The 14889-nt window shown below is 37.1% G+C and overlaps 1 protein-coding gene across 4 annotated transcripts in view; it reads left to right on the top strand.

The window, feature by feature from the left end:
* Nucleotides 1-14889, top strand: part of SLC36A4 (solute carrier family 36 member 4) — a 73093-nt gene that overhangs the window by 14586 nt on the left and 43618 nt on the right. For all 4 annotated transcript variants that reach the window (XM_058289417.2, XM_058289418.2, XM_004475525.5 and 1 more), the window contains exons 3-7: nucleotides 905-995; nucleotides 2273-2361; nucleotides 3393-3488; nucleotides 5269-5353; nucleotides 11940-12167. In XM_058289417.2, the coding sequence (XP_058145400.1) occupies nucleotides 905-995; nucleotides 2273-2361; nucleotides 3393-3488; nucleotides 5269-5353; nucleotides 11940-12167 (589 nt within the window). The remainder of the gene's footprint in view (nucleotides 1-904; nucleotides 996-2272; nucleotides 2362-3392; nucleotides 3489-5268; nucleotides 5354-11939; nucleotides 12168-14889) is intronic.

The raw sequence follows: 14889 nt of genomic DNA, 5'->3' as shown, positions 1-14889 counted from the left end.
CAACAACAACAATAAAAATAAACTGTCCGTTTGTGTTGATAGCATCTGAATTCCTTTGGTTCTAAGATAAAAATTTTAGATCATTTTTTATTTATTTTTATTTATTTATCCCCCCCTTGCTGCTTGCTTGTTGTCTGCTCTCTCTGTCCATTTGCTGTGTGTTCTTCTGCATTTTTGCTTGTCTCCCTTTTTGGGCCATCACCTTGCGGAGCCAGCTTTCTGTGGCACTTGCAGGCTGGGTGGAACTCCGCGGCACCGGGCTTTCCGCACCTTGTGGGCAAACCTGCCCCAGGACATGAACCCAGCGCCTCCCATATGGCAGACGGAGTCCAACTGATTGAGCCACAGCCACTTCCCATTAGATCACTTTTTGATTGTTAGAGTTCCTTTCTCCGAAGTGTTAGAGCTAGTTTCCCAGGCAATGCGGCTGGTAATAGGTAAAATTGTGGTTAAGGATCTCTTGAGGCTTGGAGTCCACGAGAAAGTATAAATCAGGACACAGTGGATCACCTCGACAGAGGGGGTTGCTCTGAATATATGATCCTTAAAAACTTTTTTTTGACTACCTAATGGTAATAAAAGGCAGCATTTGTCGTGCCAGACAGGGTTGTCAGAACTTTCCGTGGATTAGCTCATCTGCTGCTCTTAACAACTGTAAGGTGCTGTTCTTACCTCTGTTTGCAGATGGGGAAGCTGAGGCTGAGGGGGAGGGCTGGCTCTGAGGCCGTGCCCGACCTTGGCCAAGCTTGGGCCCAGGTCATCTCCATCCTGTGGATTCTGGCTTGGTCTTGCTCACTGGTGGGGACAGGACTAGCTCCAGTTCCCTTCTCATGCTAAACCATGATCATGTGATTGTAAGAGTTTTTGTTCTAAAACTTTTAAATCTTAAAACTTTCCTTTTCAGATTTGTACAAACTCTTATGCATCTTCTTAAAGGAAATATTGGAACTGGCCTTTTAGGACTTCCATTGGCAATTAAAAATGCAGGAATAGTGGTAAGACTTATTTTTGCAATCTCTAGTTAAGATGCAGTTACCAGTCTAATTAGAGCAAAAATTACCACAAACTAACATCTGGACTAACTTTAGATATTTGGTCAAATATAACTTGGCCAGATGACAATTAAATGACCATTAAGCTGTTGTATTGATAAAGTTATGTGAAGTAAATCAATGTCTAAAAAAGTGAGAATTAGTTCCTTTCTACTTAATTTAATACTTATTTTTAGTATTTGATTAAAAAAATTGAAAGCAGTGCTTACATTTTCTAAATATGGTTACAGCTTACTAATATTCTAGATTTTTGGGATTTAAGCAATGTACTTACATCAGCCTATACATTTAAAGAGTGTAATGTATGTATTGTGAAGTGTTAATAGTTTTTAGAGTCAGAATAAAGTATGTAGTTTTCAGATTCAAAGAATAATAGTTAAGAAAAGGAGTATGATGTCTTTTAGAGACAAATATGTAAAGCATTGTTAGATGTAATTATAGAAAATGTGATGGGAAGAATTCCCTTATGAAATAATAAAATTATATTAGTTTTTTTTAATTGACTGTCTTTCTAAAAGCAGTTTTATATGTCAGCTTTCTCTGCATTTGATTGTTTTATCCGCCCTCATTTAGAGCAACTTAAAATTTTACAATTTTAAAAATAAACTTAGGCAGTACTTTAGGCATGTCTTGATAAACCATTCATTACTTTAACTTTAGTAAATATTTGAAAATATTATGTGCTACTTTTTCCGGTATTTTTAATATAAAATATTGGTATATATTGAAACTTGAATTGTGAACTGGTGATCACAGTCACCTTTTTTACCTCTTTTGTTTATCTCTAAGCACAGTTTTTTGGACATAATAAATACTCAAGAAATAACCTATTAAAAAGGTAGATTGCCCACAATCTCAGTTTGATATAGTATTTAGAATAATGATTTATAGTTGCCTATAATTACATGGTTGGTCATAGGTTTGCCATCTGATCTTAAATATAATGTTATATTTCATCCTACTTTGTTTCATTTTTATACTCTTATCTACTATAGGTTTGGTCAGCCAAGTTGATCAGATGGAATCCTATGTGATTGTCTTAAATATCACTTGAAATTCTTTCTATATTTGAGTTTACTAATTTTCCCTTATGCAAATACCTATTTAAACATTTTGTCCAACAATATAGCAAATGAGTAGTCTGTTGTCTCATTGCTTGTAAGACAACTCAAATTTTTATAACTTAAATGCTTAAACTTTATAAATTTTCTTCCCCACAGCTTGGACCAATCAGCCTTGTGTTTATAGGAATTATTTCTGTTCACTGTATGCACATATTGGTACGTTGCAGTCACTTTCTATGTCAGAGGTAAATGTGGATTTGTTAAGTCTGTTTTGTTTCTTTTAAAGCTGTTTATTTTAAAGCATCAGGTAGTCTTAAGTTTCTATTGTGCTTTGCCCTTAGCAGTTGTATTTCCTATAATCTGTTCTAGAGACAAGTCTAAGATGATGAATGTGGAAACTAACAGTATTTCATATGATTTAAATCTGGTAATTGTTTTATTTCTTGTAAAATATACACTTATTGGTGAATGTGAAAAATCAGGGAAATGGAAGCAGCAATGCAACTTTTATGACAGTGCCATGGCCTCTAGTTTGTCAGTAATTCAGTTTTAGAACACCCTGTGCTAATGTCTTCGGTGCTCTTCTATGTGTGAATAGATAGGTAGTCGTTAATTAATGTCTTCGGTGCACTTATATGTGTGAATTGATAGGTAGTCATTAATTATATTCTTGCTTCTTTATTTCCATATCGTGCCTCTACTGGACAATGAACCACCATTTGGGGTGGGGGGAGTTGAGAGGGATAATTATTACCTCTTCTAATAGACCAATATTCTACTCTTGATCCTTTTAAAAATGTTCTCAAAACTTGGGCAAGTTGCTCATGATCTTTAAATAACAATATGTATTTGAAAAAAGAGATTGGGGAAATAATACCTCATTTTGAGAATTAAATGAGGAAGTTTTTGTAAACAGATATTGAAAACCCTGTATAGATATAATAAACTATCAAATAATGCTATTGTAAGAAATGACTCATTTGGATGTGAACAATGAGTTGATCTTTTTAGGTAATTGAAACATTTAAATCAGTGAGGCAGAAATATTAGACATGTGAATTCTAAAATATGTAATCTTTAATAGTATGTACAAACTAATATACTTGTAAAAAGAACAGATGCAAAATTTTCAAATTTGATGAAAATGCTAGGAGAGAAAACCATCTGTGTATCGCTTTGTATTCATTAATTCACATTTATTTGATGTCCTTTTCAAGAGATGGTTTTATGGGCCAACTTAAAATTTTTCTTTGGTATGTATGTCGTTAAATTACAGGTTTAAAAAACCAACATTAGGTTATAGTGACACTGTGAGTTTTGCTATGGAAGTAAGTCCTTGGAGTTGTCTTCAGAAGCAAGCAGCATGGGGACGGTAAGTACTTGCTATGATACTATGTGGTTGTTGAGATTACATTAAATTTCAAGTATTTTAATCTGACAAGATATGTAAAGAAAAGTATGATAGAGTTGGGGAGAATAAACATAAATAACTTTTAGAGTTAGACAACTTGGGTTCAAATCACAACCCTACCAGTTGCCAGTTTTCTGACCTTCGTTAGATTATTTACCATTTTGCTTAGGTTTTCTCACTATGAAATGAATTTACAGTACCCATGTGACAGGATATTATTATGGCATGTTAAGTAATATGTTATTTGTAAGATATGACATACCAATGTTGAGTAATTTTTTTTAATAAAAAGAAAAATCTTGTGATCTCATTATTTCACAGAAAGTTGTGGTATTTAGCTACATGCTCATAAGATATCTAAGGTATAGCTGCATTTTAGCATAACCTTATTTTCTTAACTTATTATTTAAATATAACTTCATCGTTGGTGAACATGAAAGTATATATCATTAGAGGATGTGAAAACGTAGTTGTCGGTGGCTAATGAAAGTCAAGCGAAGCATTTGCAAATGCTGTGTTAACTGTGGTACAAATGATGTGCTGTGGGAGTTGAAAGAAGAGGCCAGTGTGAGTAGAGGAGGTTAGGGTTTGTATGGCCTTTCTGGGGATTTTCTGGAAGTTAGATTTGCCAGTGAGCTGCTTGGAGTTCCTGATGTCCTGAGCTCCAGGAGGAAGGAAGCAGAGGCCTGAGACTGGCCTCCAGCCCTAGAATCCCATTCCTAGCCCCTGCCTCAATCTTGAGATCTTGGTCTATTGTTTTTTTCTCTATCAAGAAATGGCTTTCAGATAAAAATGGCTGGAATGGTTGTTGGTAGGGCACTAAAATCAAGGGTGAAGAAGGTACTTAGATGTCATTCATTATGGAGAAGAAATGTGAATTCATTTCAGGGTACCAAGATAACTTAAAAAATGAGATCTTTGAAGAATTAAGAAGAACAGTATAGTTATGGCAAGAATGACGACAGGCAGAAACTTTTCCAAATTCAGATGGGAGAAGGAACAACTAGGAGAATCTGTAGATCTTGTAGGGATTGTTTGACAGCTTGACATTGATAAGAAGATATGAGATTAGTGTGACATCGTCGTCCCTCACTGTTTCAGAGTAAAATGGAGAAGCGTGGGCTGTGGGCAAATTTGTAACTTGTCTAACTGCCACACCTAAATTTTGCTAATTAGGCAGATGTCTCTGTTGGTATCTTTTTCCCCACTCCCTTACACTATTTTATGTAGCTGGAATTTTTTAGAGTATCTCATTATAAAATTAAAACAGGGAAATCCCTGGAGGTCTTGGTATACTTTAGGGCCACTCCCTGGTCTCATTAGTGATGTGGATATCAGAGAGCATGCTCACTGCAGGTAGCATGAGGGCCGGCGGGGGGGGGGGGGGGGAGTGGAAAAACCAGAAAGAGCGCGACAGGCTCAGTCTAAAAGGCAAGGTTTTTATTAAACCATTTTGTAAGTAGGGACTCATTCATGCCTCAAACTGCTGAATTTTAGGAACAGAAAATGATAGGAAAGACCTCACCTTTTAACGCAAAGGAGCATCCTTTTGCTCTATAATAATTCTAGTGATACACTGATCATAAATGTCTGATCTTTGTAGGAAGTAAGTGTTCTAAATGTTTCTTATTTAAAGAAATAAAAAAAATACACAATTGTAAATGTTTAAAAGCAGTGTAAAAGAAAAATATGTTTACATATCAGCAAGACTTGATACTTATTTGTGGGTGTCTCTTTACAGGAGTGTGGTTGACTTTTTTCTGGTCGTAACACAGCTGGGGTTCTGTAGCGTTTATTTTGTCTTCTTAGCTGAAAATGTGAAGCAAGTGAGTATTTTTCTGCAGTTATTGAAAACATTTTCTTCTCATGCCCTAGCTATGACATTATATTTCCTCTGTGGAAGCCATAGTTGGATATGAAAATGTGTTCCTTCCATAAATGATGTTTTTTCTAGATTTTCCTTTAGTTTTCCCTTTTGCATATTGGATTTCTGCTGTTGTTGATTTTATTGTTCTTGTGATAATATCATTAACTCTTATTCTTTCAGATCAGAACATGACATAAATTACTGATTCCTAGCTCCTTGAAATTTAGATCTCAACAGCATATACATAGAGGTTTTGGGTATTTTTTGTGTTCTTCATATTGTACTGTAAAGACATACATGTCTTCAACCAGCAGCTTTTTCAGTGAAGTAAAAAGTAGTCATTACTAAAATCCAATGATTATTGCCATTCCAGAAAGAGACATTGCTCCAAAATGTTCAATTTTCTATAATTCTCTCCAGAAAACCTCCAAAGATTTTCTTTTTTTAAAGATTTATTTTTATTTATTTAATTCCCCTCCCCTCCCCCGGTTGTCTGTTTTCTGTGTCTTTTTTGCTGCGTCTTGTTTCTTTGTCCGCTTCTGTTGTCGTCAGCGGCACGGGAAGTGTGGGCGGCGCCATTCCTCGGCAGGCTACACTTTCTTTCGCGCTGGGCGGCTCTCCTTATGGGGTGCACTCCTTGCGCATGGGGTTCCCCTACACGGGGGACACACCTGGGTGGCGCGGCACTCCTTGCGCGCATCAGCACTGCGCATGGGCCAGCTCCACACGGGTCAAGGAGGCCCGGGGTTTGAACCTCGGACCTCCCACGTGGTAGACAGACGCCCTAACCACTGGGCCAAAGTCCGTTTCCCAAGATTTTCTTTAAGAAGAAGTGTTTTTCGGTGTTGGTAGAGAATGACAGCTTATTTGGACAAACATTCAAAACCCCAAAGTAAAAACTCCCCCTATCAAAATAATGTCAAAGCACATTTCTTTGTAGTTGATAGGTTATCTTTATTATTTCTAAGTTGCCCCCTGCTCTCTTTGATCCTTATTTTCATCCAAAAGCATTTATTAATTATCCACATATGCATGGTGTAATGGTAAAAGCATTATGCATAGTAAAATACAGTCCTTATCTTGTAGGTATTTTACTGTAAAGTGATAATATGAATGTTTTCTGAAGAACCTATATGTATATGTAATTACGGCTCTCTTTGCTAAGTATAAAGTATGTCTCGTTTTATATTTAGGCTAGGATTTGGCAAACTTTTCCTGTAAAGGGCCAGATAGCACTTTTATTCATGTAGTCCATATATTCTCTGCAACAGAGAACATACTACAATACATTAATGAATAGGCATGGCTGTATCCCAGTGTAATTTTATTTGCAAAAATAGATGGTAGGCTGGATTTGGTCTGCAGGTCATAGTTTGCCAACCCCTGATTTAGACTTTCCCTGTATGTGCCTCCAACTTAGATTTTTAATGTTGGAATAGCTCATCTAGTCAAACCCTCTTTTATAAATAAGGGAGTATTTTAAAGGGTCACAGCTAGTTAGTAATCAGGGTTTGGATTTCCAGGTCATTGTTCCTTCCAGTATAAACTGCCTCTTCCTTTAGTGTCAGTGTCTGGAAAAGTCCCATACCCAGCCTAAATGGCACCTGCTCTAAAGTTCTCTAACTCTCCCTTCCACCCCTACCTGTCTTCATCCTTGCCGGACTTACTGATTTCTTCTCCTGGCTCTGTGACACTTTTAAACCTGGCCTTGATCACATTGTGCTGATGTGCAAGTTAATTTTCCCAGCTAGACTGAGGCGCATCAGGGAAGGCCCACGTATCTGTGTGCTCACCGCTGAGTGGGAGAGCGTGGCATATCACACGTGCTTTGTGTGGTTACTGAGTTAGACAGAAAACCAGCTCACCAAACTGGGAGGGATCATTTCTTTCTCCTCATTTGGTTCTTGGACCTAGTACTTTACTGACTTATTGAGCAAATGCCTCCTAAATTTTGTTGAACTCTTCTACATGATCTCCCCTTTCTCTGCTGCTTCCTTCCTTGGTCACTCACCCTTTCTCCCCTTTCCTCCCTCAGCCCTTCCCTGGCAGCACCTACGTGGTTGTCTTTGCTCGTCTCTCATTCCCATGGCTATTTCTCCTTGTGCCTGTAAAAAGAACAGTGTTGAGGTCGTTCTGGGACCCGACGTTCTGGCCCGTGTGCTCGGAGGTGTGCAGGTCAGAGAACCTTGCAAATCACGTTGTTTCTCTCCAGCCTGACTTTATTTCTTTTCCAAATATCCTACATACAAGTATCTTTACTTTCTTTTCCTAGATATTTCAAGCAATTATGTTCTAATACAAGTTTTTCCAGAAGAAAAATCCTTATTAATCTATTGTCATCTATTTAGATACAGGTGTTCTCTCAAAGACATTGTTATTGTAGAAAAGGGTGAAAGTTTTAGGGAGAGCAAATGGTGATGCGAGGAAAGTGGATAGAAAAGGAGGAACAGTCAGAAATTAGTTAAGTAGACTCCTTGTATTTTCTTTGTTTATCCAACCTAAGCTTCAGTGCCTTCATTAGCATTCCCCGTTAGAGATGACGTGCTTTTGATTTTACAAGTGTGTTAATTTCACAAGCTCCATATTCCTGGGACTCCTCACTCATTTCAGAATGGAAAATTTTAACTCATTTATACATGTACTAAAAAGCCACATAGAAAAAATCACCCTGGGAACCAAGGATGCCTATTATAGATAGAAAGATGAAAGTCCTTTTGAGGCATTAAGGACAAAATATAGGAAGACATGCTGTCAGGCTTGAGAAAATGGTTGAAGGCAACAAAGAACATATCACCTGAGCAGGGCAGTCAGGCGTTCAGCAAAGCAGCGTGAGACCAGAGCTGTCCGCCCTCCTGACGGAGGTCTGCTTTTACATTTGATAGCAGTATGGACTAGTGTACATACTGCTTAGTTAAATGGTTATAGTTAAAAACGGTAAGATCTTAATCTGCATGACATGAAGGCACAGTACTTCATTACCCTGAAGAATTAAGGTTTAGCTTCCATATGGATGTGGAAACCTCCGGCTCTGTAGCTGTCGTGTGTGTGCTCTTGGTCCCAGTAGGCATTATGGATGAGAGTTGTTGGGGGGAGAACCTCGACTTCCAGCAGCCCTTCTCTGTCCTTACTCTAAATGCTCTAGAGCACTCTAGCCAGATAAAATAGTGCATTCAGGTCCTGGGAGAGGGTCAGGGAAATTACGTTACAAGGAAAAAATTGTGACATCAAATAGCCTGGACCTTAGAGGCAGAAGATCTGAGTTCAAATTCCTGCCCTGTCAGTTTTAACTCAAACATTAGGCAAACTTTCTTACAAATCAGTTTCCTATTTGTAAAATGAGAGCGTAACAGGATTTCCCCTCGTCTGTCATGAATGCGCTGTGAGGCTATGATGACAAAGTTTGTGAAAACCATTAGGAAATGTAAAGCATTATACAAATATAGTATTATGACTAATTCTGCATTTAGCTGTGCTAAAGAACATAATCTGCCTTTGGAATTAAAACCATTAAATTACTGAATCGTTGAAAAGTTAATAAGTCATGGATTTTAGTAAGTTTGAGTTACAGATGGGAAAGATTGAATTTAGTAATTTTATTTTGTAATATTTATTTCAGTTGTTTTGCATTTTGGTAAACATGTGAGGCATAGGAAGTCCTGTTAGCTAGCCCATCTCTGTCTCTAGAGGGCACCAAAGAACTCAAATGTTTACCGAATCTTGCTCTAGGTAGGTATCTACATTTTGATTTTATTTTTTAACCATAGGAAATTTTGTAAGCATCTTTCTGCCAAAGAATGCTAAAATATAATCAGAGATTTGTCATAGAATTAATACTAAATTTCCTAGCACTTCACAATTCAAGCAGCCTTTAAGAAAAAATTGGTTATGTAACTGCTTCTCTCTTGCCAGGTATTCTTGTTAGAGCTCAACTGTGATCATTATCTAATCTAATTTTTGGTAAGGTACGGCTTTGATACAGAAGTATTTGGCTCTAAATAATTAGGTTACTTAGAAAACTGAGTCAACAAATAAAACATGTTCTTTATAGTCAAACAGTGTGAATTATCCAGTTTGGTTTCTGTTTCAAATTGTTAAAAAATAAAATTTAATGTTCTAATTGCCAGTTGCAAGATAAAGGTGAACTATATGTTTCATAAATGGTTCATGTTGTAACTTAGGAGTTGTTAGTTCAGCACGAGTTATCAATTGCCTATATAGTGTAAAACTCTAGTAGATGTGTTCCCTGCAGTCTAAGATGATACGTATGTTTATAGTGACATTGCTTGTGGGTTTTAAGTGTAAAATTAAAGTAAAAAAACCCATTTGTGTTGTTAATAATATCAAAATTTTGTTCTGAACTTCTGATTTGTTGGGCTCTTAATGCTTACTACATGTAGAGAGAGGACACAGTGGAGGACAGTGCTGCTTGGGCAGTGTCCCCTTCAGGAGTCCTTGTACTTGGTAAGGTTAAGATGTGACGAGCTGGTTTTGGAGTCTCAGACCTAGGTTTGAATCCTAGAACCATCACTTACTAGTTTGATTAATATACAAATTATTTACCCTCCCTAAGCCTTAGTTTGTTCAACTATAAATTGAAATTATTACCACTCACCTCAGAGAGTTGTTTTGAGGATTTAATGAGATTATGTATATAAATCATTTTATGTAATACCTGACACATAGTAAGTACTAAAAAATAACAGCTGTTATTATTATAGGGTCTGGTTCTTAAGAATTTGTGTGTCCAAAACCTTGATAATGTCAGTATGTTCAAAGAAGACTGCAGTGTCTAGGCCATTGGGCTTTGCTGATGCTCGAACCATAGTATGATCTGCCTTTGCTGTAAATTTTTAAGAGTGTTTCTAAAGATCTCTATAATTTAATTTCTATTTTAGTAAGCTGGATTATGTAATTAGTTCAGTCAGAGACTGTTTTTAATTATATGGATCCTTTAAGTCTTACTGTATCTCTTTTGAAAACTGAAAATTGGGTTATAGAAGTGATTGAATAAATTTTCAGGTAAAGTTGATTTATCTTGTAGAAGTTTAGCAAAAATGTATTTACTATCATATGGCCATGCATGAACTTTTAGTGGATTTTTTTTTTAAGATTTTAAAGTTATTTTATTTTATTTTTTGGTGTAATCACATATTTTTTTTCTTCTTTATTTTCTTTTAAATGTTATATTAAAAAATATGAAGTCCCCATATACCCCCCACCCCATCTCTCCCACATCAGCCACCTCTTAACATCATCGTGGCACATCCACTGCACCTGGCAAATACATTTTGGAGCACTGCTGCACCACATGGACAGTGGTCCACATTGTAGTCCACACTCTCCCCCAGTCCACCCAGTGGGCCACGACAGGACACACAACGTCCAGCATCTGTCCCTGCAGCACCACCTTGGACAATTCCAAATCCTGAAAATGCCCCCACACCAGATCTCTTCTTCCATCTCCCAATGGCTCTGGAGTTCAGTGCCATGTCAGTTGGCCCTACTTTGGAGTTTGTGTTCCTGAGTGTGATGGAGTTGGACTCAGATATGACCTTTCTACACATGCCTCTTCTGTTACTTTTACCGGACCTGTGGTTGGCGTTTGGGTTGGTGTATAGTCAGGAGACCTGAATCTCTGAACTGTCCATGTGACGGCCAGGCCCTGGGCCTCAGCAGACTTGCAGCTCCTACCTTCTGGTTTCTTGGACTTACCCTGGCCAGCTGACAGGGAGGTGAAGAGGGTCAACCACCACACCAGGCAGCCAAGAGTGCCTACAGCTGCAAGCAAGAGAATTGCATCCATCATCCACGTGGAATCTAAGCCCCCTCTTGTGTAGAGGGGGACTGGACATAACCATCCCAGGGGCCACAGGATGGAGGAATAGAGTGTGGATTAGAGTGGACTTACTGGTGTTCTGCTGGGGAACAATTGTGATTAGTAAGGGAAGAAATTGTAGTAGTGATGTGGAGAGGGCCACGGTAGCTACTAATTGTAGAGAGATGGAAGAAGAGATTTAGTGGATTCTTATTAAATATTTGTTGCTAGTTATGATAATTTATAATTGCTTTATAAAACAGTTTTAAAATTAGGCAAATCTTTTTCAATTTTATTTTCAATATTCTATACTTCTGAGTGATACTTAGCTTCCTACACTGAAGAAAATAAGCTGAATACCCATTTGCCATTCTAGGCAAGTGTGTTCCCAATTTTAATCATTTCAAAAGCAGATTGAGTCTTTGAAAGGATCATGAGCACCATAGTCACAACAATTAAAAGTAAATTAGTTTATCCCTCATCATAATTTTCTTATACTTTATTTTCAAAGTGTAAAAAATAAATCATTATGCAAAGAAAATTGTTCTACCTTAATTATCCTTAAATTTGATAAATATGTTTCTAGGAAACCAGAGTATCTTAAAAATATAAATGTTTTATTTTATTATAGCATAGAAATTTATTATAATATATGGATCGTAATTTTCTTTGTATTTTTCTTGTAATTAAAATTTTCCTCCTTCCTTATTCTCCTGGCAATCCTATATAGGTTCATGAAGGGCTCCTGAAGAGTAAAGAGTTTGCTTCAAATATTACCTATGCACCAGATCCATGTGAGAGGAGAAGTGTTGACCTAAGGATATATATGCTTTGCTTTCTTCCATTTATAATCCTTTTGGTCTTCATTCGTGACCTAAAGAATCTGTTTGTGCTTTCATTCCTTGCCAACGTTTCCATGGCTGTCAGTCTTGTGATAATTTACCACTATGTTGTTAGGGTAAGTATATCATGTTTTAAACTGATGATCGTATGTTTCTTATATGAGTAAAATTTTTGTTTACTTAGGAGATAAAAATAATATGTGAAGACCTCTATTTGATATGCAGCACATAGTAGACAAGCAGTAAATGCTGGTCTCCTTTTGGGGGGATGCTGCTTAATTGGAAGAGTATATGACGTAGAGATTAAAAAGCAGTCTTCATCCTATGACCTGGCAATTCTACTTCTAAGTATATTCCCCCTATAAGTGAAAAGACAAGGTGTAAAACAGATCCCTGTAAGCCGGTGTTTGCAGCAGCTTTATTCGCAGTAGCCAAAAGCTGAAAGTAACCCTAGTATCCATCAGCAAATGAAAGGATAAACAAACTGTGGTCCACGCACACAATGGAGTGTAATTTAGCTTTAAGAAGGAGTGAAGTTAAGAGAAATGCTGCAGCATAGAAGAACCTTGAAAACATTATGCTCAGTGAAATAGACAAGACACATAAGGACAAGTATTGTATGATATCACTTATAAGAAATGACTAGAAGGAAAGTTGGCAGATGAAGGTTATGGGGGGGAATAGAGGGAGTGGGGAAATGGAAGTATTTATTTGTAAAAATTAAAATAATAAAATTTAAAAATCATACATAAAATACAGGGTTCCCATATGCCACCCCATATTAGCACCTTGCATAGTGTGTTGCATTTGTTACAGTTCACTAAAGAATATTTTTATATTTGTATAATTAACTATAGTCCATTGTTTACAATAGGATTCACTGTTTTGTACAGTCCTATGTATTTTTTAAAACATTTTAATTCTAATGACATATAGCTAGCCTAAAATTTTCCCTTTTAATTAGGTTCAAATATATAATTCAGTGCTGTTAGTTATGTTCACAATGGCATGCTGCCATCACTACCATCCATCACCAAAATTTTATGATCAATCCAAATAAAAGATCTGTATAATTTAAGCATTAACTCCCCATTGCCTATCCCCAGCCCAGCCCCTGGTAACCTATATTCTAGATTTTGACTCTATGGGTTTTCTTCTTCTAATTATTTCATATCAGTGAAATTGTACAATATTTGTCCTTTTGTGTCTGGCTTATTTAATGCAACATGATGTCTTCAGGGTTCATTTGTATTGTCGCATATATCAAAACGTCATTCCTTTTTATGGCTGAACAATATTCCATATATGTATATACTATATTTATTCTTTCATTGGTTGATGGACACTTGGTTTGCTTTCATCTTTTGACAATTGTGAATAATGCTGCTATAAACATTGGTGTGTAAATATCTCTTTGAGTCCCTGCTTTCAGTTATTTTCGGTGCATACCTAGAAGTTGGATTGTCAAGTCATATGGTAATTCTATACTTGACTTTCCGAGGATCCTCTGAACTGTCATCTACAGCGGCTGCACCACTTTATATTCACACCAGCAATGAATGGGTGTTTCTGTTTATCTGTGTGCTCTCCAACACTTGTAATTTTCTTTTTTCTCTTTTTTAAAGACTTATTTTTTATTTATTTCTCTCCCCTTCCTCCCCCCCCCCCCCCCCGCAAGTTGTCTTGCTCTCTGTGTCCATTCGCTGTGTGTTTTTCTGTGACCACTTCTATCCTTATCAGTAGTACCAGGAATCTGTGTTTCTTTTTGTTGCGTCATCTTGTTGTGTCAGCTCTCGGTGTGTGGGGTGCCATTCTTGGGCAGGCTGCACTTTCTTTTGCGCTCGGCGGTTCTTACAGGGCATGCTCCTTGCACGTGGGGCTCCCCTATGCAGGGGACACCCCTGTGTGGCATGGCACTCCTTGCACGCATCAGCACTGCACATGGGCCAGCTCCACACGGGTCAAGGAAGCCCAGGGTTTGAACCACAGACCTCCCATGTGGTAGGCGGATGCCCTATCCATTGGGTCAAGTCTGCTTCCCTCTTTTTTCTTTTTTAATAGTGGCCATTCTAGTGGGTGCGAAATGGTATCTCATTGTGGTTTTGGCCATTTGTCTTCAAGTCTTTGCCCATTTTTAAAATGGATTGTTTGCCTTTTTGTTGTAGAGTTGTAGGATTTCTTTGTATATTCTGGATATTAAATCCTTATTGGATATGTGGTTTCCAACTATTTACTCCCATTGAGTAGGTTGCTTTTTTATTTTCAGATCTGGTTTTTAATTTTGGTGAATATTCTTCTGGGCTTTGTGGCAGTGCTTCAGAAGATAGTGAAACCCTAGTAGAGATTTTACATTGTGCTCTTAGTCTCATGCCTGATATGAAAGAAAGAACTCAATTGAGTGATTTGTTTATTCTTTAAGTTTTGAACCATTCCCAAGAGATGAGTTTAATAAATGTAATTCCATCATTTTCTTTACTTCTTAATCTATTTGCTGTTACCAGTTCAATCCATTCTCATTACACTATTCTGTAACCTGTTTATCTGAAGTATGTAGTAACCTTAGCCAATTTCATTGTCCATAGGTTCTTTTTAAAAATTTATTCACTTTTAAAGATACTTCGATTACACAAATGTCACATAAAAAAATACAGGGGGCTCCTATATATCGTGCTCCCCACACTTTCCACATTTTCTCACATTAACATCCTTCATTAGTGAGGTACATTCATTGCAATTGATGGTCACATTTTGGAACATTGTCACTAAGCATGGATTAAAGTTTACATTGTAGTTTACATTCTTCCTCACCCAATTCTGTAGGTTATGGCGTGATATATA

Source organism: Dasypus novemcinctus, chromosome 27, assembly GCF_030445035.2.
Source record: "Dasypus novemcinctus isolate mDasNov1 chromosome 27, mDasNov1.1.hap2, whole genome shotgun sequence".
Classification (NCBI taxonomy): domain Eukaryota; kingdom Metazoa; phylum Chordata; class Mammalia; order Cingulata; family Dasypodidae; genus Dasypus; species Dasypus novemcinctus.
This window is presented reverse-complemented; position numbering and strand designations above follow the sequence as displayed.